At 41.4% G+C, this 24,687-nt stretch overlaps 1 protein-coding gene and 1 pseudogene across 1 annotated transcript in view; both read left to right on the top strand.

Annotated features, from left to right (window-relative positions):
• The window catches only part of TSG101 (tumor susceptibility 101), a 57,873-nt gene extending 33,310 nt beyond the window's left edge, over positions 1 to 24,563 (top strand). Inside the window, exons 8-10 of the mRNA XM_008004714.3 lie at positions 20,503 to 20,705; positions 22,988 to 23,227; positions 24,230 to 24,563. Coding sequence (XP_008002905.1) covers positions 20,503 to 20,705; positions 22,988 to 23,227; positions 24,230 to 24,319 — 533 coding nt within the window. The 3' untranslated portion in view covers positions 24,320 to 24,563. The remainder of the gene's footprint in view (positions 1 to 20,502; positions 20,706 to 22,987; positions 23,228 to 24,229) is intronic.
• Positions 6,493 to 9,419, top strand: LOC103239114 (14-3-3 protein beta/alpha-like; annotated as a pseudogene).
• Positions 24,564 to 24,687: the final 124 nt, after the last annotated feature.

The raw sequence follows: 24,687 nt of genomic DNA on the forward strand, positions 1-24,687 counted from the left end.
TAGTTCTAATAACTTCTGTGCCAATTAATGGAATACCACCACTGTTGCATGTGACTGAATGCTTAATTATAGTCATATCATTTAGGTACCTAATCTATGGGAGAAGGATTTTCCCTCCTATCTCACAAGAACCATCATAAAATATCATATAGATTATAAGACAGGTTCTTTTAGAAGGGTTTTTAAAATTCCTTCTGCTAATGCATCCTTATACTATAAAATGGGGACTTAATGAAATCTTCAATAGTCATCATTTTTTTTTTTTAATTTATTTATTATTATACTTTAAGTTGTAGGGTACATGTGCATAACGTGCAGGTTTGTTACATATGTATACTTGTGCCATGTTGGTGTGCTGCACCCATCAACTCGTCATTTACATCAGGTATAACTCCCAGTGCAATCCCTCCCCCCTCCCCCCTCCCCATGATAGGCCCCGGTGTGTGATGTTCCCCTTCCCGAGTCCAAGTGATCTCATTGTTCAGTTCCCACATATGAGTGAGAACATGCGGTGTTTGGTTTTCTGTTCTTGTGATAGTTTGCTAAGAATGATGGTTTCCAGCTGCATCCATGTCCCTACAAAGGACACAAACTCATCCTTTTTTATGGCTGCATAGTATTCCATGGTGTATGTGTGCCACATTTTCTTAATCCAATCTGTCACTGATGCACATTTGGGTTGATTCCAAGTCTTTGCTATTGTGAATAGTGCTGCAATAAACATATGTGTGCATGTGTCTTTATAGCAGCATGATTTATAATCCTTTGGGTATATACCCAGTAATGGGATGGCTGGGTCATATGGTACATCTAGTTCTAGATCCTTGAGGAATCGCCATACTGTTTTCCATAATGGTTGAACTAGTTTACAATCCCACCAACAGTGTAAAAGTGTTCCTATTTCTCCACATCCTCTCCAGCACCTGTTGTTTCCTGACTTTTGAATGATCGCCATTCTAACTGGTGTGAGATGGTATCTCATTGTGGTTTTGATTTGCATTTCTCTGATGGCCAGTGATGATGAGCATTTTTTCATGTGTCTGTTGGCTGTATGAATGTCTTCTTTTGAGAAATGTCTGTTCATATCCTTTGCCCACTTTTTGATGGGGTTGTTTGTTTTTTTCTTGTAAATTTGTTTGAGTTCATTGTAGGTTCTAGATATTAGCCCTTTGTCAGATGAGTAGATTGCAAAAATGTTCTCCCATTCTGTAGGTTGCCTGTTCACTCTGATGGTAGTTTCTTTTGCTGTGCAGAAGCTCTTTAGTTTAATGAGATCCCATTTGTCAATTTTGGCTTTTGCTGCTGTTGCTTTTGGTGTTTCAGACATGAAGTCTTTGCCCATGCCTATGTCCTGAATGGTACTACCTAGGTTTTCCTCTAGGATTTTTATGGTATTAGGTCTAACATTTAAGTCTCTAATCCATCTTGAATTAATTTTCGTATAAGGAGTAAGGAAAGGATCCAGTTTCAGCTTTCTACTTATGGCTAGCCAATTTTCCCAGCACCATTTATTAAATAGGGAATCCTTTCCCCATTTCTTGTTTCTCTCAGGTTTGTCAAAGATCAGATGGCTGTAGATGTGTGGTATTATTTCTGAGGACTCTGTTCTGTTCCATTGGTCTATATCTCTGTTTTGGTACCAGTACCATGCTGTTTTGGTTACTGTAGCCTTGTAGTATAGTTTGAAGTCAGGTAGCGTGATGCCTCCAGCTTTGTTCTTTTGACTTAGGATTGTCTTGGAGATGCGGGCTCTTTTTTGGTTCCATATGAACTTTAAAGCAGTTTTTTTCAATTCTGTGAAGAAAGTCATTGGTAGCTTGATGGGGATGGCATTGAATCTATAAATTACCTTGGGCAGTATGGCCATTTTCACGATATTGATTCTTCCTATCCATGAGCATGGTATGTTCTTCCATTTGTTTGTGTTGTCTTTTATTTCACTGAGCAGTGGTTTGTAGTTCTCCTTGAAGAAGTCCTTTACATCCCTTGTAAGTTGGATTCCTAGGTATTTTATTCTCTTTGAAGCAATTGTGAATGGAAGTTCATTTCTGATTTGGCTCTCTGTTTGTCTGTTACTGGTGTATAAGAATGCTTGTGATTTTTGCACATTAATTTTGTATCCTGAGACTTTGCTGAAGTTGCTTATCAGCTTAAGGAGATTTTGGGCTGAGACAGTGGGGTTTTCTAAATATACAATCATGTCATCTGCAAACAGGGACAATTTGACTTCTTCTTTTCCTAACTGAATACCCTTTATTTCTTTCTCTTGCCTGATTGCCCTAGCCAGAACTTCCAACACTATGTTGAATAGGAGTGGTGAGAGAGGGCATCCCTGTCTTGTGCCAGTTTTCAAAGGGAATTTTTCCAGGTTTTGCCCATTTGGTATGATATTGGCTGTGGGTTTGTCATAAATAGCTCTTATTATTTTGAGGTACGTTCCATCAATACCGAATTTATTGAGCGTTTTTAGCATGAAGGGCTGTTGAATTTTGTCAAAAGCCTTTTCTGCATCTATTGAGATAATGATGTGGTTCTTGTCTTTGGTTCTGTTTATATGCTGGATTATGTTTATTGATTTGTGAATGTTGAACCAGCCTTGCATCCCAGGGATGAAGCCCACTTGATCATGGTGGATAAGCTTTTTGATGTGTTGCTGAATCCGGTTTGCCAGTATTTTATTGAGGATTTTTGCATCGATGTTCATCAGGGATATTGGTCTAAAATTCTCTTTTTTTGTTGTGTCTCTGCCAGGCTTTGGTATCAGGATGATGTTGGCCTCATAAAATGAGTTAGGGAGGATTCCCTCTTTTTCTATTGTTTGGAATAGTTTCAGAAGGAATGGTACCAACTCCTCCTTGTACCTCTGGTAGAATTCAGCTGTGAATCCATCTGGTCCTGGACTTTTTTTGGTTGGTAGGCTATTAATTATTGCCTCAATTTCAGAGCCTGCTATTGGTCTATTCAGGGATTCAACTTCTTCCTGGTTTAGTCTTGGAAGAGTGTAAGTGTCCAGGAAATTATCCATTTCTTCTAGATTTTCCAGTTTATTTGTGTAGAGGTGTTTATAGTATTCTCTGATGGTAGTTTGTATTTCTGTGGGGTCGGTGGTGATATCCCCTTTATCATTTTTAATTGTGTCGATTTGATTCTTCTCTCTTTTCTTCTTTATTAGTCTTGCTAGTGGTCTGTCAATTTTGTTGATCTTTTCAAAAAACCAACTCCTGGATACATTGATTTTTTGGAGGGTTTTGTTTTTTTTTTTTTTTTTTTTTTTTTTTTGAGACGGAGTCTTGCTCTGTAGCCCGGGCTGGACTGCAGTGGCCGGATCTTAGCTCACTGCAAGCTCCGCCTCCCGGGTTTACGCCATTCTCCTGCCTCAGCCTCCGGAGTAGCTGGGACTACAGGCGCCCACCACCTCGCCCGGCTAGTTTTTTGAATTTTTTTTTTTTTTAGTAGAGACGGGGTTTCACCGTGTTAGCCAGGATGGTCTCGATCTCCTGACCTCGTGATCCGCCCGTCTCGGCCTCCCAAAGTGCTGGGATTACAGGCTTGAGCCACCGCGCCCGGCCTTTTTGGAGGGTTTTTTGTGTCTCTATCTCCTTCAGTTCTGCTCTGATCTTAGTTATTTCTTGCCTTCTGCTAGCTTTCGAATGTGTTTGCTCTTGCTTCTCTAGTTCTTTTAATTGCGATGTTAGAGTGTCAATTTTAGATCTTTCCTGCTTTCTCTTGTGTGCATTTAGTGCTATAAATTTCCCTCTACACACTGCTTTAAATGTGTCCCAGAGATTCTGGTATGTTGTATCTTTGTTCTCGTTGGTTTCAAAGAACATCTTTATTTCTGCCTTCATTTCATTATGTACCCAGTAGTCATTCAGGAGCAGGTTGTTCAGTTTCCATGTAGTTGAGCGGTTTTGATTGAGTTTCTTAGTCCTGAGTTCTAGTTTGATTGCACTGTGGTCTGAGAGACAGTTTGTTATAATTTCTGTTCTTGTACATTTGCTGAGGAGTGCTTTACTTCCAATTACGTGGTCAATTTTGGAGTAAGTACGATGTGGTGCTGAGAAGAATGTATATTCTGTTGATTTGGGGTGGAGAGTTCTATAGATGTCTATTAGGTCTGCTTGCTGCAGAGATGAGTTCAATTCCTGGATATCCTTGTTAACTTTCTGTCTCGTTGATCTGTCTAATGTTGACAGTGGAGTGTTGAAGTCTCCCATTATTATTGTATGGGAGTCTAAGTCTCTTTGTAAGTCTCTAAGGACTTGCTTTATGAATCTGGGTGCTCCTGTATTGGGTGCATATATATTTAGGATAGTTAGCTCTTCCTGTTGAATTGATCCCTTTACCATTATGTAATGACCTTCTTTGTCTCTTTTGATCTTTGATGGTTTAAAGTCTGTTTTATCAGAGACTAGTATTGCAACCCCCGCTTTTTTTTGTTCTCCATTTGCTTGGTAAATCTTCCTCCATCCCTTTATTTTGAGCCTATGTATGTCTCTGCGTGTGAGATGGGTCTTCTGAATACAGCAGACTGATGGGTCTTGACTCTTTATCCAGTTTGCCAGTCTGTGTCTTTTAATTGGAGCATTTAGTCCATTTACATTTAAGGTTAAGATTGTTATGTGTGAACTTGATCCTGCCATTATGATATTAACTGGTTATTTTGCTCGTTAGTTGATGCAGTTTCTTCCAAGCCTTGATGGTCTTTACATTTTGGCATGTTTTTGCAATGGCTGGTACCGGTTGTTCCTTTCCATGTTTAGTGCTTCCTTCAGGGTCTCTTGTAAGGCAGGCCTAGTGGTGACAAAATCTCTAAGCATTTGCTTATCTATAAAGGATTTTATTTCTCCTTCACTTATGAAACTTAGTTTGGCTGGATATAAAATTCTGGGTTTAAAATTCTTTTCTTTAAGAATGTTGAATATTGGCCCCCACTCTCTTCTGGCTTGAAGAGTTTCTGCCGAGAGATCTGCTGTTAGTCTGATGGGCTTCCCTTTGTGGGTAACCCGACCTTTCTCTCAGGCTGCCCTTAAGATTTTTTCCTTCATTTCAACTTTGGTGAATCTGGCAATTATGTGTCTTGGAGTTGCTCTTCTCGAGGAGTATCTTTGTGGCGTTCTCTGTATTTCCTGGATTTGAATGTTGACCTGCCCTACTAGGTTGGGGAAGTTCTCCTGGATGATATCCTGAAGAGTGTTTTCCAACTTGGTTCCATTTTCCCCCTCACTTTCAGGCACCCCAATCAGACGTAGATTTGGTCTTTTTACATAGTCCCATACTTCTTGCAGGCTTTGTTCATTTCTTTTTCTTCTTTTTTCTTTTGGTTTCTCTTCTCGCTTCATTTCATTCATTTGATCCTCAATCACTGACATTCTTTCTTCCAGTTGATCGAGTCGGTTACTGAAGCTTGTGCATTTGTCACGTATTTCTCGTGTCATGGTTTTTGTCTCTTTCATTTCGTTTATGACCTTCTCTGCATTAATTACTCTAGCCATCAATTCTTCCACTTTTTTTTCAAGATTTTTAGTTTCTTTGCGCTGGGTACGTAATTCCTCCTTTAGCTCTGAGAAATTTGATGGACTGAAGCCTTCTTCTCTCATCTCGTCAAAGTCATTCTCCGTCCAGCTTTGATCCGTTGCTGGCGATGAGCTGCGCTCCTTTGCCAGGGGAGATGCGCTCTTATTTTTTGAATTTCCAGCTTTTCTGCCCTGCTTTTTCCCCATCTTTGTGGTTTTATCTGCCTCTGGTCTTTGATGATGGTGATGTACTGATGGGGTTTTGGTGTAGGTGTCCTTCCTGTTTGATAGTTTTCCTTCTAACAGTCAGGACCCTCAGCTGTAGGTCTGTTGGAGATTGCTTGAGGTCCACTCCAGACCCTGTTTGCCTGGGTATCAGCAGCAGAGGCTGCAGAAGATAGAATATTCCTGAACAGCGAGTGTACCTGTCTGATTCTTGCTTTGGAAGCTTCCTCTCAGGGGTGTACTCCACCCTGTGAGGTGTGGGGTGTCAGACTGCCCCTAGTGGGGGATGTCTCCCAGTTAGGCTACTCAGGGGTCAGGGACCCACTTGAGCAGGGAGTCTGTCCCTTCTCAGATCTCAACGTCCGTGTTGGGAGATCCACTGCTCTCTTCAAAGTTGTCAGACAGAGTCGTTTGCAGAGCTCCACCCAGTTCGAGCTTCCCAGCAGCTTTGTTTACCTACTTAAGCCTCAGCAATGGCGGGCGCCCCTCCCCCAGCCTCCCTGCTGCCTTGCCGGTAGATCACAGACTGCTGTGCTAGCAATGAGGGAGGCTCGTGGGTGTGGGACCCTCCCGGCCAGGTGTGGGATATGATCTCCTGGTGTGCCTGTTTGCTTAAAGCGCAGTATTGGGGTGGGAGTTACCCGATTTTCCAGGTGTTATGTGTCTCAGTTCCCCTGGCTAGGAAAAGGGATTCCCTTCCCCCTTGCGCTTCCCAGGTGAGGCAATGCCTCGCCCTGCTTCAGCTCTCGCTGGTCGGGCTGCAGTAGCTGACCAGCACTGATCCTCTGGCACTCCCCAGTGAGATGAACCCAGTACCTCAGTTGAAAATGCAGAAATCACCGGTCTTCTGTGTTGCTCGCACTGGGAGTTGGAGACTGGAGCTGTTCCTATTCGGCCATCTTGCTCTGCCCCTTACTATTTGATGTTATACTTTATGCATCAGGTATGGAGAGGTTTCTTTAATAATCCACAAATGACACTCAAGTCTCACCAGCGTACCCACACGGGTGAGCGTCCTTTCTCCTGCGACTGGCTCGACTGCGACAAGAAGTTTACGCGTTCCAACGAGCTGGCCCGCCACTACAGGACGCAGACGGGCGAGAAGCGCTTCTCCTGCCCCCTCTGCCCCAAGCAGTTCTCCCGGAGCGACCACCTGACCAAACACACCAATAGTCATCATTTCATGAATCACCCTTTGGATATGAAATTCTAAACCAAACTCTTGTAGAAATTGGCTTTTTCACTTTCTTTAAAGGACTTTTTAAAAAGTACAGTAAAAGAAATTAGAGATTTTTATTTGGTCTAAATTCTGTCCAGATGACTGAACAACTAAGACTTTAATTCATATTAAGTCTGAAAGGGAGCTCACTCTCTGACATATTTTAATCTGTATATTCAGTGAGTGTGGAAAGATGTGTTGCCTTTTTACATAGCCTCATTTGAAGGAGACCGACTTACTCTACAAATTGCCATGAAGAGCAAGTTCTTGATTCGGTAAGAAAATACCCTTTAGTTAAGTACCTGTAAAGTTTGGAAGTTCACAAAACCACCTTCACTTCTGACACTCATTGCAAGTTCAAGGTTTCCCAAGGCCACCCTAAGGTTCTATAATTATCTAGAAGGACTTTAAAAGCTCACTGAAAACTGTTATACTCACAGTTATGACTTATTATGGCAAAAGATACAGATTAAAGTAGGCTAAGGAAAGACACTTGTGCAACCCAGAAAGTTCCGAGTGCAATGCTTCTAGTTGTCTTCTCCCAGTGGAGTCATAGGCACTGCTGATTTTTCCCATTAACAGTATGTATCATCATGCATGGAGTATTACCGACCAGGGTAGGTCACCTGAACCTTGGGTCTAGAGTTTTTATCGGGTCTTGGTCATATAGACACTGCTGACTGCCTGTGAGGTTACCCTTTAGTCTCCAGCTCCTCCAGAGGTTGAGCTGTTAACTATCACTGCATGGCCCAAAGAGCCCCCCATAAATCACATTGTTAGACTGTCTGGTGTAAATACAGGATGCTCTAATTAGTCAGGAAGTTACAAGGGCTTAGAAATCACCTCCAGGAGCCAAGGGCAAAGGCATGGCCTCTCTTTGGGTAAAGTTAATTCTTGACAACACAGAACCAAGTTATTTGCTTGAACTTTAAAAATATCTGAATACAGGAGCTGCTGCCACCATCGCTGCAGCAATGGCAGGCACCGCCACCACTGCCTGAGGAGTGGGCTTGGGAAGGAAGTGGTCATCTCTCTCGGAGCTTTTTCGGAAGCATCCTTGTCCCCTGCAGCCCTCCCACAGGAATGACAGTGGACAAAAGTGAGCTGGTTTAGAAAGCCAACTCACTGAGCAGGCTGAGTGCTGTGATGATATGGCTGTAGCCATGAAGGCAGTCAGGGAACAGAGTCATGAATTCTCCAATGAAGAGAGAATTGCCTACAAGAATGTGGTAGGTGCCTGCTGCTCTTCCTGGCGTGTCACTCCAGCATTGAGCAGAAAACAGAGGAAAGAGAAGAAGCCGCAGGTGGGCAGAGAGTACCATGAGAAGATGGAAGCAGAACTGCAGGACATCTGCAATGACGTTCTGGAGATGTTGGACAAATATCTTACTCCCAATTCTATACAACCAGAGAGAAAGGTGTTCTACTTGAAAATGAAAGGAGATTATTTTAGGTATCTTTCTGAAGTGGCATCTGGAGACAACAAACAAACCACTGTTGAACTTCCAGCAGGCTTATCAGGAACCATTTGAAATTAGTAAGAAAGAAGAAATACAGCCTACACATCCAATTTGACTTGGTCTGGCACTTAATTTCTCAGTCTTTTACTATGAGATTCTAAATTCTACCGAAAAGGCCTGCAGCCTGGCAAAAACAGCATTTGATGAAGCGATTACTGAATTGGATACACTGAATGAAGAGTCTTAAAAAGACAGCACTCTGATCATGCAGTTACTTAGGGACAGTCTCACTCTGTAGACATCAGAAAACCAGGGATATGAAGGAGATGCTGGGGAGGGAGATAACTAATGTCTCTTGTGCTTTATGATCTGTTCAGTGTCACTCTGTACCCTCCATAGATATCCCTTGTGTGATAAAACATAAAGAATTGTACGTTGACTTGCGATTTTTCACAGCCTTAGCCTAGCAAAAATGGTTCATGGGATAAACAGCTGGTATTTGTATTCTAAAACTCAGATTGGTCACAGAAATGCCACGGCATTCTGAAGTTTTTATTTTGATTAACATTGACAGGATTAGGTGTGTTTAATTTTTTAAAAATTCAATACTTGTGATTATGGGGTTTTGTAATTTAGCAAAACTTACTTGTAGAAAAAATAGACCTGAATGGTCTTTGTTCCAAGATGGCCGAATACGAATAGCTCCAGTCTACAGATCCCAGCATGAGTGAGGCAGAAGACAGGTGATTTCTGCATTTCCAACTGAGCTTTGAAAAGAGTAGTGGTTCTCCTGGCATGGAGTTTGAGATGGGAGAACAGACAGACTGCCTCCTCAAGTGGGTCCCTGACACCTGAGTGGCCCAACTGGGAGGCACCTCCCAGTAGGGGCTGACTGACACCTCATACAGCCAGGTGCCCCTCTGAGACTAAGCTTCCAGAGGAACGATCAGGCAGCACCATTTGCCGTTATGCAATATTCGCGGTTCTGCAGCCTCCACTGGTGATACCCGGGAAAACAGGCTCTGGAGTGGACCTCCAGCAAGCTCCAACAGACCTGCAGCTGAGGGTCCTGACTGTTAGAAGGAAAACTAAAACAGAAAGGACATCCACACCAAAACCCCATCTGTACGTCACCATCATCAAAGACCAAAGGTAGATAAAACCACAAAGATGGGGAGAAACCAGAGCAGAAGCAGAAAAGCTGAAAATTCTAAACATTGAGCACATCTTCTTCTCCAAGGAAATGCAGCTCCTCGCTAGCAATGGAACAAAGCTGGAAGGAGAATGACTTTGATGAGTTGAGAGAAGGCTTCAGAAGATCAGTAATAACAGACTTCTCCAAGCTAAAGGAGGATGTTCGAACCCATTACAAAGAAGCTAAAAACCTTGAAAAATGATTAGACGAATGGCTAACTAGAATAAACAGCATAGAGAAGACCTTAAATGACCTGATGGAGCTGAAAACCATGGCACGAGAACTACGTGATGCATGTACAAGCTTTGGTAACCGATTCGATCAACTGGAAGAAAGGGTATCAGTGATTGAAGATCAAATGAATGAAATGAAACGAGAAGAGAAGTTTAGAGGAAAAAAGAGTAAAAAGAAACAAAGCCTCCAAGAAATATGGGACTATGTGAAAAGACCAAATCTATGTCTGATTGGTGTACCTGAAAGTGACGGGGAGAATGGAACCAACTTGGAAAACACTCTGCAAGATATTATCCAGAAGTTCTCCAACCTAGCAAGGCAGGCCAACATTCAAATTCAGGAAATACAGAGAATGCCACAAAGATACTCCTTGAGCAGAGCAACCCCAAGACACAAAATTGTCAGATTCACCAAGGTTGAAATGAAGGAAAAAAATGTTAAGGGCAGCCAGAGGGAAAGGTCGGATTACCCACAAAGGGAAGTCCATCAGACTAACAGTGGATTTCTCGGCAGAAACTCTACAAGCCAAAAGAGAGTGGGGGCCAATATTCAACATCCTTAAAGGAAAGACTTCAACCCAGAATTTTATATCCAGCCAAACTAAGCTTCATAAATGAAGGAGAAATAAAATCCTTTACAGACAAGCAAATGAGAGATTTTGTCACCACCAGGACTGGCTTACAAGAGCTCCTGAAGGAAGCACTAAACATGGAAAGATCAGAGCAGAACTGAAGGAGATAGAGACACAAAAAAACCCTTCAAAAACATCAGTTAATCCAGGAGCTGGTTTTTTGAAAAGATCAACAAAATTGATAGACTGCTGGCAAGACTAATAAAGAAGAAAAGAGAGAAGAATCAAATTGACACAATAAAAAATGATAAAGGGGATATCATCACTGATCCCACAGAGATACAAACTACCATCAGAGAATACTATAAACACCTCTACGCAAATAAACTAGAAAATCTAGAAGAAATGGATAAATTCCTAGACACATACACCCTCCCAAGACTAAACCAGGAAGAAATTGAATCCCTGAATAGACCAATAACAGGCTCTGAAATTGAGACAATAATTACGAGCCTACCAACCAAAAAAAGTCTAGGACCAGACGGATTCACAGCCAAATTCTACCAGAGATACAAAGAGGAGCTGGTACCATTCCTTCTGAAACTATTCCGATAATAGAAAAAGAGGGAATCCTCCCTAACTCATTTTATGCAGCCAGCATCATCCTGATACCAAAGCCTGGCAGAGACACAACAAAAAAAAGAGAGTTTTAGACCAGTATCCCTGATGAACATCAATGCAGAAATCCTCAATAAAATGCTGGCAAACGGAATCCAGCAGCACATCAAAAAGCTTATCCACCATGATCAAGTGGGCTTCATCCCTGGGATGCAAAGCTGGTTCAACATATGCAAATCAGTAAACGTAATCCATCATATAAACAGAACCAAAGACAAAAACCACATGATTATCTCAATAGATGCAGAAAAGGCCTTTGACAAAATTTAACAGCCCTTCATGCTAAAAACTGTCAATAATTTAGGTATTGATGGGACATATCTCAAAATAGTAAGAGTTACTTATGACAAACCCACAGCCAATATCATACTCAATGGGCAAAAACTGGAAGCATTCCCTTTGAAAACTGGCACAAGACAAGGATGCCCTATCTCACCACTCCTGTTCAACATAGTGTTAGAAGTTCTGGCCAGGACAGTCAGGCAGGAGAAAGAAAGAAAGGGTATGCAGTTAGGAAAAGAGGAAGTCAAATTGTCCCTGTTTGCAGATGACGAGATTGTATATTTAGAAAACCCCATCGTCTCAACCCCAAATCTCCTTAAGCTGATAAGCAACTTCAGCAAAGTCTCAGGATACAAAATCAATGTGCAGAAATCACAAGCATTCCTATACACCAATAACAGACAAACAGCCAAATCATGAGTGAACTCCCATTCACAATTGCTTCACAGAGAATATAATACCTAGGAACACAACTTTCAAGGGATGTGAAGGACCTCTTCAAGGGGAATTACAAACCACTGCTCAATGAAATAAAAGAGGACACAAACAAAGGGAAGAACATTCCATGCTCATGGATAGGAAGAATCAGTATCGTGAAAATGGCCATACTGCCCAAGGTAATTTATAGATTCAATGCCATCCCCATCAAGCTACCAATGACTTTCTTCGCAGAATTGGAAAAAACTAAAGTTCATATGGAACCAAAAAAGAGCCCACATTGCCAAGACAATCCTAAGCCAAAAGAACAAAACTGGAGGCATCACGCTACCTGACTTCAAACTATACTACAAGGCTACAGTAACCAAAACAGCATGGTACTGGTACCAAAACAGAGATATAGACCAATGGAACAGAACAGAGCCCTCAGAAATAATACCACATGTCTACAACCATCTGATCTTTGACAAACCTGGGAAAAACAAGAAATGGGGAAAGGATTCCCTATTTAATAAATGGTGCTGGGAAAACTGGCTAGCCATAAGTAGAAAGCTGAAATTGGATCCCTTCCTTACACCTTATACAAAAATTAATTCAAGATGGATTAAAGACTTAAATGTCAAACTTAAAACCATAAAAACCCTAGAAGAAAACCTAGGCAATACCATTCAGGACATAGGCATAGGCAAGGACTTCATGACTAAAACACCAAAAGTAATGGCAACAAAAGCCAAAATTGACAAATGGGATCTAATTAAAGAGCTTTTGCACAGCAAAAGAAACTACCATCAGAGTAACAGGCAGCCTACAGAATGGGAGAAAATTTTTGCCATCTACCCATCTGACAAAAGGCTAATATCCAGAATCACAAAGAACTTAAACAAATTTACAAGAAAAAAATCAAACAACCCCATCAAAAAGTGGGCGAAGGATAACAGACACTTCTCAAAAGAAGACATTTATGCAGCCAACAGACACATGAAAAAATGCTCATCATCTCTGGCCATCAGAGAAATGCAAATCAAAACCACAATGATATACCATCTCACGCCAGTTAGAATGGCGATCATTTAAAAGTCAGGAAACAACAGGTGCTGGAGAGGATGTGGAGAAATAGGAACACTTTTACACTGTTGGTGGGATTGTAAACTAGTTCAACCATTGTGGAAGACAGTGTGGCGATTCCTCAAGGATCTAGAACTAGAAATACCATTTGACCCAGCAATCCCATTACTGGGGATATACCCGAAGGATTATAAATCATGCTGCTATAAAGACACATGCACACGTATGTTTATTGCGGCACTATTTACAATAGCACAGACTTGGAACCAACTCAAATGTCCATCAATGACAGACTGAATTAAGAAAATGTGGCACGTATACACGATGGAATACTATGCAGCCATAAAAAAGGATGAGTTCATGTCCTTTGTAGGGACATGGATGAAGCTGGAAACCATCATTCTCAGCAAACTATCACAAGGACAGAAAACCAAACACCACATGTTCTCACTCATAGGTGGGAATTGAACGATGAGAACACTTGGACACAGGATGGGCAACATCACACACCGGGGCCTGTTTTGGGGTGAGGGGAGGTGGGAAGGATAGCATTAGGAGATATACCTAATGTAAATGATGAGTTAGTGGATGCAGCACACCAACATGGCACATTTATACATATGTAACAAACCTGCATGTTGTGCACATGTACCCTAGAACTTAAAAGTATAATAATAATTTTTTAAAAAAGGAAATTAAGAGAAAGAAAAAGTTTAATTCTTAATGAGAGAGAAACTAGAAATCATTGAGAGGACAGTCAAAATCAAAAGCTGTTTTTTAAGAGAAACAGAAAAACACCTAATAAAATTGAGTTGCTTTTAGTAAAATTGCTCAAGACAAAATGAAATCATGAATAAATAATGAAAGAGAATATTAGACTTTTTAATCCTCCAAATGCAAGTCTTATTTAATATTTGTAAAAAAAAAATTGACCTGAATTATGTGTAACTTTTTGGAAAGTTTAATCTGATATCAGAATCATTAAAATACAATTCCATTGTAAAGTTGTACAGAAGGTTATAGAGATTATATTGTGATGCTAGAACTTGGAGTGAGACTACATCATTTGGCATTTGAGTTTAATGGTCATTCACAGTAATGCTGCCTGTTGTTTGGAGCTTAAAGACACTTGACCTGTTTGGGCTGTTGCCACTCAAAAGTTCATTACCACAGATGTCCACAGTGTCTTCCTCTGAAGAAACTCGAATCCTGAAATTTAAATTATTTGTAGCAGATAACTGGCTTATGACGCCTTAAAAAGTTCAAGTGCTCATATAACACACCTGACTAAATCCCCTTTCCTACTGCAGTGTGTTCACTATGTTACCAGTTTGCAACTTGTGCTTCAATAATGGAATCTATTTTCGTTAACACTAGCTAAAGAAAAAAGCCGTGTGTTTTATGAATGACCTTATCTGCTTCCTGGATAATATCTTTAAGAATAACCTTCTGAGTCAGGCATGGTGGTGCATGCATATAGTCCTAACTACTTGGGAGGCTGAGGCAGGAGGATCGCCTGAGCGTAGGAGTTTAAGGCTGCAGTGCCTTTTGGCTGCACCTGTGAATAACTGCACTGCAGCCTGGGCAACATAGGGAGACCTCATCTCCAAAAAAAAAAAAGAAGAAGAATGATGTTCCGTAGAGATTACCTTACCTTTCACTCAAGGAGTACTCAGTTTGCAGGTTCTTCGTGGCATGCGACTTTTAAATTTTTTAATCTAAACATTCTTTTTTTTTTTTGAGCTGGAGTCTTGCTCTTTTGTCAGGTTGGAGTGCAGTGGCGTGATCTTGGCTTGCTGCAGCCTCTGCCTCCCAGGTTCCAGCGATTCTCCTGCCTCAGCTTCCCAAGTAGCTGGGACTATAGGTACGCACCACCATCCCCAGCTAATTTTTGTATTTTTAGTAGAGATGGGGTTTCACCATGAGGCCAGGATGGTCTCGATCTCTTGACCACATGATCCACCGTCCTCGGCCTCCCATAGTGCTGGGATTACAGGCATGAGCCACCGTACTCGGCCCCCCACTATCCTTTTTGACTGTTGACTTTGGTTTTATCTTCCTAAATTTCTGTCCCTCTGCTTCCTTACTTTTTTTGCTTTAATTCTATCTTTATCTGTCTTTTTTTTCACTTTTTAATGCTGTATATGGGCAGGGGAGAGAGACATTAGTGAGCACCTTGGTGAGCAAGCCTGGCTTTAAAGACTTCAGAAGAGCCTCTGGCACCAGAGCTCTGTCTTCCTCCAGTTCTCAACACGATGTTGCTCTTCAGTCTTACCAGGATCTGAATCAAGAAAGTATTTTTAAATATCCCTGACTTCTCCCTGTATTGAGGCTGGCCCTGATCATGCTTTTTAGTGCCCCTCACCAAGTCTTCCAGTTGCACTCATCCAGCTCAGCTCTCAGATATGTTTTAATGAGACCCTGTATTCAGGGAAGTTGCATGGACACTGCAGTGAAGAGAATTGATAATAGGCCTATCAGTCTCACAATATCACCCCTCTACCTTTAACATTGCACTTAGCTGTAGAGTCCATCTGTTTGTCCATCTGCTGAAATGAGAAAAGAAAAACTCATGCACTGATTTAAAACAAACCAAAGAAAAAACAAAAATTCCACCTTTCTAGCTGAACAAAAATGTGCAGTTAATAGTTGGCCCTTGAAAATAAAGTAGTGCATGTGGAACTGAGCCTGTTTGTACATCTGGTAGCTCTTTTCTTGCTTTGTTTTTCCTTAACCAGTTTTCCGCCTAACATTTTCTTCTGTGATGATTATATTGCCTAGCAAGCACACCCGTGGTTGTGAAAATAGTATAGCAAAAAAGAAAAATCCCCAGTTATTGATGTACTAGGTTTGTGTACATCTTTTAAACAGTTCTAGTTTCACCTTACACAGAATAATCAGGAAAAGTGTAAAAATTCAAAGTGAAATAAAAATTTTATCAGTTGAAAACAAAAAATACCTGAATACAAAAGAAAAAAAAAATTAAGATCTGCCAAAAGCTTCCTGCCTGATACTATAATATTGAAGATGAGATGGGCAACATGTAGCAATGGAAAAGGAGGATGTATGCTCACTGAAGCATGAGCTGGGCCATCACTCCTGTTACAAACCAGGTATTATAGCAGATTCCTATACTTTGAGGTTTTTTGTTTCTTTCGTTTTTGTTTTTTGCAATAGCAAATAGGTGGGATGCCAGGCACAGTGGCTCATGCCTGTAATCCCAGCACTCCAGGAGGCTGAGGCAGGAGGATAGCTTGAGCCTGGAATTTGAGACCAGCCTGAGCAACATTGAGAGACTACCTCTCTACTAGAAAAAGCATTTTAATGGTTACAGCAAAGATCTCATGTTTATTCTTCCTTGTGTTAAGGTGTTTTAGTAGTTTTCTCAAACTGTGTTGCAGTTTACGTTTTTTCTCATCCTTCGAATTTGTTGTGAGAGACCAAAATTATAAATCAGTTTTCCCCTCCCTGGCAAAAATGGAAACCAAAGCAAGTCCAAGAGATTGAATTATGGTAATTATGGTAATATTCTTTGCTAAAGAATTTGGATGTTCCCTTGGGGACAGAAATGTTTAAAGAATTTAACTGCTGAAGGGGCTTAGCACTGAATTATGGTGGCTGGTTGGGCAAAATTGTGTGAATAAAGTGAAGCAGTGATAGTGTTGATAATGCAAGATTTTCTTCTCAGTCACTCTGCAAGCCAGAGACCTCTGACCAGTGACACCCTGCCTGGGCCTCCCTCAACCATGCTTCCTGCTGCAGGAGACAGCCCTCCCACTCGGCCCACTTGGGCCGAGTCTGGCTTACCCACTGGTTCCCAAGTTCTTGTCCTGTGCCCAGAAAGAATGAGGATGCACTGACAATCAAAGCGTGAGCAAGACAGGGAGTTTTATTGAGTGATGAAATAGCTTTCAGTGGAAAGGAGACACGGCGGTGGTTCCCCTACCCAAAGGTGGGAAAGTTCCCACTAAGTGGCTGAGTCCTGGGGCTTCTTAGGGGCTCTTAGGAAGTCAGGGTAGGCCATAGGTAGTATTGGAAAAGGCAACATTTGATTGGTTAAAAGGCATTATTTAGAAGGAATCAATGGGAAAGGGTGAGCAAACAGGAATAGAAGTTCTCACTCTATGTCAGGGGTTTCATCCGGAACCTACAGTCCAATCTTTCAGCCTTCAGGCTGTTTTTGGCTTGAAGGTGGGGTTTCACCGGGGACCTACCCCATCTGCCCAGGCATTTGGCTGCCTCCTGTCACTGTTACTGAAATCCATAATTTTATTTATTTTTTATATTTTATTTTGAGATGGTGTCTTGCTTTGTCGCCCAGGCTGGAGTGCAATGGTGCGATCTCAGCTCACTTCTACCTCCGCCTCCTGGGTTCAAGTGATTCTCCTGCCTCAGCCTCCTGAGTAGCTGGGATTATAGGTGTGTGCCACCACGCCCAGCTAATTTTTGTATTTTTAGTAGAAACGTGGTTTCACCATGTTGGTCAGGCTGGTCTCAAACTGTGATCCGCCCGCTTCGGCTTCCCAAAGTGCTGGGATTACAGGCTTGAGCCACTGCACCTGGCCTTGGAAATCCATAATTTTAAATATTTTACTCTAGTAATGACTTTTCAGCACTCTTTCCAACCACATGCCTTCAAACCAGTAGAGTTTTAGCAGTTCACTTTTCTGATTTTCAGGTAGTAGAGATATTAATGAGTTCTTTCATTTGGTTTAATACCACCTTACTATTTATTTTTGAGCACTTGTATATTTATACACAGTTTTAATAATTACCTTCTACATTCCAGCAGAAGGCAAGAGAAGGGAAGTTTCCAAAAAAGCACATCCTAAGGACTTCTAACCATCTGAGCCTTTGCTCTAGGACTCCTAGAAGATAACCAATTCTGTTGATTTCAGGAAATCATTCAGCAACAGTTTGCCACCCTTAACATTTAGGATTTAGGCTGCATAATAAGGATTATAGAGTCCTTTCCTTCAGAAAATAGGTTTTTAAACTAATAAGTGTAGTGATAACTGTTAAGAGAGAGCAGATTCTAGTTGTTGTGCTGATATTTTGGGAATTATTGTTAATGGAGGAAAGATCATTGGCAAAGATTAGCTTTCACCATAATTTAATGGTAGAGAGAAGATGGGATCTGATATTTGAGAGCATTAAACTTTTTTGTTAGTTTAGAATGGCTTAGACAGAGTTTGTTGACAGAGTTTGTTGATGGTTTTGGTAAAAAGCAGGATCATTTAACAGGTAATTAGAAGACCCAGGTAATTCACAAGGCTTTCAGGAAGTTTGCTTTTCATAGGTTGTGTTTAGCTTCATTTAAATGTAGCTGATGTGGATCATAAGTTTAAGAATGAGATGGGGATAAGGCCACGCTCAGTGGCTCATGCCTATGATCCCAGCACTTTGGGAGGATGAAGCAGGCAGGTCACTTGAGGTCAGGAGTTTGAGACCAGCCTGGCCAACATGGCGAAACCCCATCTCTACCAAAAATACAAAAATTAGCTAGGTGTGGTAGTGCATGCCTATATTGCAGCTACTTGGGAGGCTGAGGCAGGAGAATCACTTGAACCTGGGAGGCAGAGGTTGCAGTGAGCCCAAATTGTGCCACTGTACTCCAGCCTGGGCAACAGAGCAAGACTCCGTCTCAAAAAAAAAAAAAAAAAAGAAAAGAGATTGGGATGGTAGTGACAAGGCCAGCAAGTAGAAGTTTACAGTAGCAACAAAACATCTAGTTGAAAAACAAGATCACAGATGAATTTCAGCAGTGTTTCCTAACTTTTTTTTTTTTTTTTCATTGTCACCCTCCTAGGAAGACTTTTTAGACTTTTTTTCCCCTAACAATTCCCACCCCCGACAAATGTTGATTATACTGTTGATTATACAAATGTTGTGTATCTGTTTAGGTACTGTATGGATATCTCTGCTTTATACATAAGAACAAGACTCTTTTTTTCCACCTCAAACCAATTTTTGCCCAGTTGTTGGGGGATATCACTTCCATTGAGAATGTGCATGAATTAGAGAGTGATGTTGGCTAAGACTGGAGTTGACCTCAGAGGATGTAAACACTAGAGAGAATAGGGCTTCAAAGATGACCCACGGTTTGGGGCTGGTAAGAGAAGTGAATAAATGGGCCTTAACTTAGCTAAGAGCTTTAACCAGAGAATAAGAACAAAAGCATAATCGTAAAAGCAGTTGTTGGACTTAGACTCACTGGAATTAGAGAAGTAGGTACAAGCTTAAAAGCATCTGGTCCTTCGGAAGGATCTGGAAGAAAGCAAGCTGTCTTGCTGAGAAAGGGAAGTTTGTACTTGTGAGCAGTGAGGAATCAGGCATGTAAATAAAGGGGTTAGGATTCTTGTTCCAAAAGAAGTGGGAGAAACGAGAGTCGGAGGCACCCATTAATGGTTTCAGTCTTCTTTGGAGATGTGTTGAAGGTTTTTGCCTTTGTGGGAAGATGCTAAAGAGAACTTCAGGAGTTAAGAAGGAATTAAGGCCAGGCTCAGTGGCTCAAACCTATGATCCCAGCACTTTGGGAGGCCAGGCAGGTGGATCATTTGAGGTCAGGAGTTTGAGACCAGCCTGGCCAACATGGTGAAACCCCATCTCTACTAAAAATACAAAAATTAGCCAGGCATTGTGATGTGTAATGTGTGCCTGAAATCCCAGCTACTCGGGAGGCTGAGGCAGGAGAGTTGCTTGAACCCAGGAGGTAGAGGTTGCAGTGAGCCGAGATCATGCCACTGTACTCCAGCCTGGGTGACAGAGTGAGACTCCATCTCAAAAAAAAGGCAATTAAGGTTAAATATACTTATGTCCTCACATAGTATTTTATAATCAAACATAATTAAGTCAAAATGCCATTTACACTTTTGCTGATTTAGGACAATAACTGAACACTGATAGTCATAAAGAATACCCAACCTTTATATTAAAAAGGAGACCTTTTTGAAGAAAATATCCAGGGGATGTTTATTTGATCTGAAATATGCATGGAAATTATATAATACACTGATTAGGAAGGGGCATTTGGAAGAGAATAATCTGGGAATAAACACTTTATCAGCTGTTGAATTTTTGGATGTCATTCTTTTTTGTTTATCCATTCTGTCCTGTTGGTAAAGGGTGAAGGAGTGAAAGTCTTACAGAGGGGAGCCTTATTAAACTGTACATTCGTTTAGGGAAACTGCTCATTCTCAGTCCTCACTGGCTGCTACAATGGGCACCTGTCTCCTTCAGCTTAGCAGTGAAGCCTGATATTGGACTTTGCCTGCATCAAATGTTTTTCCTTGGTGGAAATTATCGTGCCATTTGTTGGTGATTTAGGAATAATTGCAATTGGTAGGGACATAGACTCTGTCTCATTGAGAAAATAGCTAATTGTTTGGGCTATGAATAGGGAAACTGGGTTTAACATGGATTAATAGTAATCTCTTTCAGGGCAAGTATTTCTGAATCAACTCAGATTTTTTACATTGTTTCTGATGAAACGTAATTTTTTTCTTTCCTCACATTTTGAAAGTGTCGGTTCATATTGCCCTCTTTTCTGAAGATTCCTGTGAGACGAATAGAAGGAACTTGGGAAATAAGCAAGTGTTTTTTGCCTCTGTTTCCTGCAGGTCCCAGTAGGGATGGCACAATCAGCGAGGACACCATCCGAGCCTCTCTCATCTCAGCGGTCAGTGACAAACTGAGATGGCGGATGAAGGAGGAAATGGATCGTGCCCAGGCAGAGCTCAATGCCTTGAAACGAACAGAAGAAGACCTGAAAAAGGGTCACCAAAAACTGGAAGAGATGGTTACCCGTTTAGATCAAGAAGTAGTAAGTGACTCATTAAAGACTTAAAAGTTTTGGATTGAATTGTAGCCATGGCAAAGTGTTCTATATGTATCCTGGATGTTGTGGGCATAATAGGAGTTCAGAAAATTATAGGCATCTTTAGACATGTGAATGTAATTTTTTATAGCTTTGTTTACAGTGGAGCCTATGTTTGGCATTTGGTCTTTGATTGGGAGGGGAATAATATTTAGACCATTTTGTTTGCACCTTGTATCAGTCCATTTTCATGTTGCTGATAAAGACACATCCGAGACTGGGGAGAAAGAGGTTTAATTGGACTTACAGTTCCACATGGCTGGGGAGGCCTCAGAATCATGGTGGGAGGGAAAAGGCATTTCTTTTTTTTTTTTTTTTTTTTTTTGAGAGAGTCTCACTCTTGCTCAGGCTGGAGTGAAGTGGCATGATCTCGGCTCACTGCAACCTCTACCCCCCAGGTTCAAGCGATTCTCCTGCCTCAGCCTCCTGAGTAGCTGGGATTACAGGTGCCTGTCACCATGCCTGGCTAATTTTTGTATTTTTTAGTAGAGACGGGGTATCATCATGTTGGCCAGGCCCGTCACGAACTCCTGATCTCAAGTGATCTGCCCACCTTGGCCTCCCAAAGTGTTGGGATTATAGGCATGAGCCACCACACCCAACCAAAAGGCACTTCTTACATGGTGGTGGCAAGAGGAAATGAGGAGGAAGCAAAAGTGGAAATCTCTGATAAACCCATCAGATCTTGTGAGATTTATTCACTATCATGAGAATAGCATAGGAAAGACCGGCTCCCATGATTCCATTACCGCCTCCGCCCCTTCACAGGTCCCTTTCTGTGAAAAAAATTCAAGTTGAGATTTGGGTGGGGACACAGCCAGACCATAACACACCTTTGCCCTAGGAAATGATGTTTTTTTGTTTTTTTTTTTTTTTTAATTTTTTTTTTTGAGACGGAGTCTCACTCTGTCACCCAGACTGGAGTGCAGTGGCCGGATCTCAGCTCACTGCAAGCTCCGCCTCCCAGGTTTATGCCATTCTCCTGCCTCAGCCTCCGGAGTAGCTGGGACTACAGGCGCCTGCCACCTCGCCCGGCTAGTTTTTTGTATTTTTTAGTAGAGACGGGGTTTCACCGTGTTAGCCAGGATGGTCTCGATCTCCTGACCTTGTGATCCGCCCATCTCGGCCTCCCAAAGTGCTGGGATTACAGGCTTGAGCCACCGCGCCCGGCTGGAAATGATGTTTTAACCCAACGGAGGACTGTTTGAGTGGTTGATGTTGCCAGTTACTAGGAAATAAGTTGAGAGCTCTAAGCCATGATAAAGATCTCTAATCTTAGGTGCAGACTTAAAAGGACAGTACTGTTTTATTGTTGCCAAAGGTTGTGTGAGCCATCTTTAAAAGTATGTTCAGGGAACTTTCACAATAATCCAGAGATACTTGGTTGGCTAAATAGCTACATATAAACATAGCATATGCAACCTTCAGCTCTTTAAGCTTTCTCATATTTATAACAGACAGCTGTGCCTTGGAGAGTCCATGTGTAAGTCAGCCCCGTGGCTTTGCTTAATGATGATAAAGTGGAGGCATCAGCATAATTGAAATGCCAATTTCATGCTCCATTTTCATCCCCATGAGGGAGAATTTATTCCAGTAAATGTGCCTTTTTGATGGAAGAGTAAGGAATTCTTAGAAGGTTGAGGGCGCTGTGGAAGGTGATTTGTATGTACCCATTAGCCTTACAAAGTGGTTCTAGATTATAAAATGAGCTTCGAAGTAGCCAATTTTTAGAATTCAGGAAAGTGACACCAATACAACTCAGAGCCTACAGCCACCACCTGCGTGTGATACTTTGTGATTAGAATATAGACATTTGGGCCTCTATGCATTGAATCCTCTTCATAGACGGGAAAGTTACTCTCCTATGGCAGATGCCTACTTGCTGAGAAGAAAAACCTCTTATGATTTTCTATGTAAAGGAACCTTCTGCTGGTAAGTATCTTGTCTGACGGCTTAGTTTGCAGGATCATTTGTCACTGACAAGTGACAAGCTTGTTACCGTCGCTGAAAGTGGTCAGCTCAGGATATCTCCATCATTACTGTATTTCACTCAGCATAGATCACATCTTTTCCTCTACCTTTGACCGGGGTGCTATTTGAAACATGATTCTCATCCATGAGTTATTTAAACATGGTTATTAGCCCACCTTTTTCTGTGAAGTGTTGTAGATGTCTGATAAGTGGATAATTATGTACAATTAATAATGCTTGGACTGTTCTGTTTTCAGGCCGAGGTTGATAAAAACATAGAACTTTTGAAAAAGAAGGATGAAGAACTCAGTTCTGCTCTGGAGAAAATGGAAAATCAGTCTGAAAATAATGATATCGATGAAGTTATCATTCCCACAGCTCCCTTATACAAACAGATCCTGAATCTGTATGCAGAAGAAAACGCTATTGAAGACACTATCTTTTACTTGGGAGAAGCCTTGAGAAGGGGAGTGATAGACCTGGATGTCTTCCTGAAGGTATGTCTTCATTTTACTTTCCAAGATTTTTTAACTTGGGCTGTAGAGGCCCTGACCTTGCAAACCACAAACCAAGAGAGTTTCTCTGTAGTATGAATTAAGATTCTTTATCTTCCCAAAAGACAGCAAACGAGATGTAGGGTTTTGCGCCATCTTTTTACCGACAGAGTACTGAGGATTGATCTGAGCAGGGGAAGAAAAGTGGGCTGGTGGCTGCAGTTCTCTATCCACCAGGCAGCATTAAGATGAGTGTCATTCTGTGCCTGGGTGGATCAGGAGGCACGATCAGATTTCCATTGGTTCTTTGAGGTCATACCACCTGAGATCACTGATTGTGCCACCTCCATTTTTTATCTGTTAATTTTCTTAGAGTTATATAACTTTAGACCAGTTTTCCCACATCAGACAGCCCTTCAAGGTATCAGGCTGTCCTTTCAAGCCCTCTTGAATGAAAGTTGTCTCAAGCTTAATGCTGTTGTACAGTGGAAAATCTAGTAAGTGAAGTTTGGCTACTGCTGTCTCTTGGGTCATGGAGAACATGGTTTTAGGAATAATAGCAGCCACCCTTGGGATATTTGATCCAGCTGCAGCTGGAGCCAGGTCAGGTCATGTGCTGATCTTGCCTATCTATCTCCTCCCTGTGGGGGAATGGCCAAACCATGTGCCTCAGAAGTGGTATAACCACAAGAATGGCTGGATGTAAACCAGAGACCCAAGAGAGGACTCTCTTTCTGTACAATCTCTTGCTTGAGTGGCATCGCTTAGGAAAAGAAAGTGTAAGTCAAACTCCTGAGCCAGATCCTGCAATGTAATGCTTTCCCTGTTGAGTAAGCCTTTATAATATGAAGTTTAAAAGCCACATGTAATGAGGTATTCATTCCAAAGGTTGACAGGTTGAGTTAGGGTTCTTAGATCCCATCTAGGTTACAAATTGTCTGATATTTTATGACTGGGCCTAAATCAAAGCCATTCTAAACTATTCAAACTTTTTTCCCCTCCCAGCATGTACGTCTTCTGTCCCGTAAACAGTTCCAGCTGAGGGCACTAATGCAAAAAGCAAGAAAGACTGCCGGTCTCAGTGACCTCTACTGACTTCTCTGATACCAGCTGGAAGTTGAGCTCTTCTTAAAGTATTCTTTTCTTCTCTTCCTTTCTCTTATCAGTAGGTGCCCAGAATAAGTTATTGCAGTTTATCATTCAAGTGTAAAATATTTTGAATCAATAATATATTTTCTGTTTTCTTTTGGTAAAGACTGGCTTTTATTAATGCACTTTCTATCCTCTGTAAACTTTTTGTGCTGAATGTTGGGACTGCTAAATAAAATTTGTTGCATAATTTTTCTCTCCTTTATTGAACTTTAGGAAAGATCCATGAAACCTTAATAAGCCCAACTTTTCATTTAGCAAAAAAAGCATAAAATCCATCTTAAGTTGAAATTAGTATTATTCTACAGCATATA

This window comes from Chlorocebus sabaeus, chromosome 1, assembly GCF_047675955.1.
Source record: "Chlorocebus sabaeus isolate Y175 chromosome 1, mChlSab1.0.hap1, whole genome shotgun sequence".
Taxonomy (NCBI): Eukaryota; Metazoa; Chordata; class Mammalia; order Primates; family Cercopithecidae; genus Chlorocebus; species Chlorocebus sabaeus.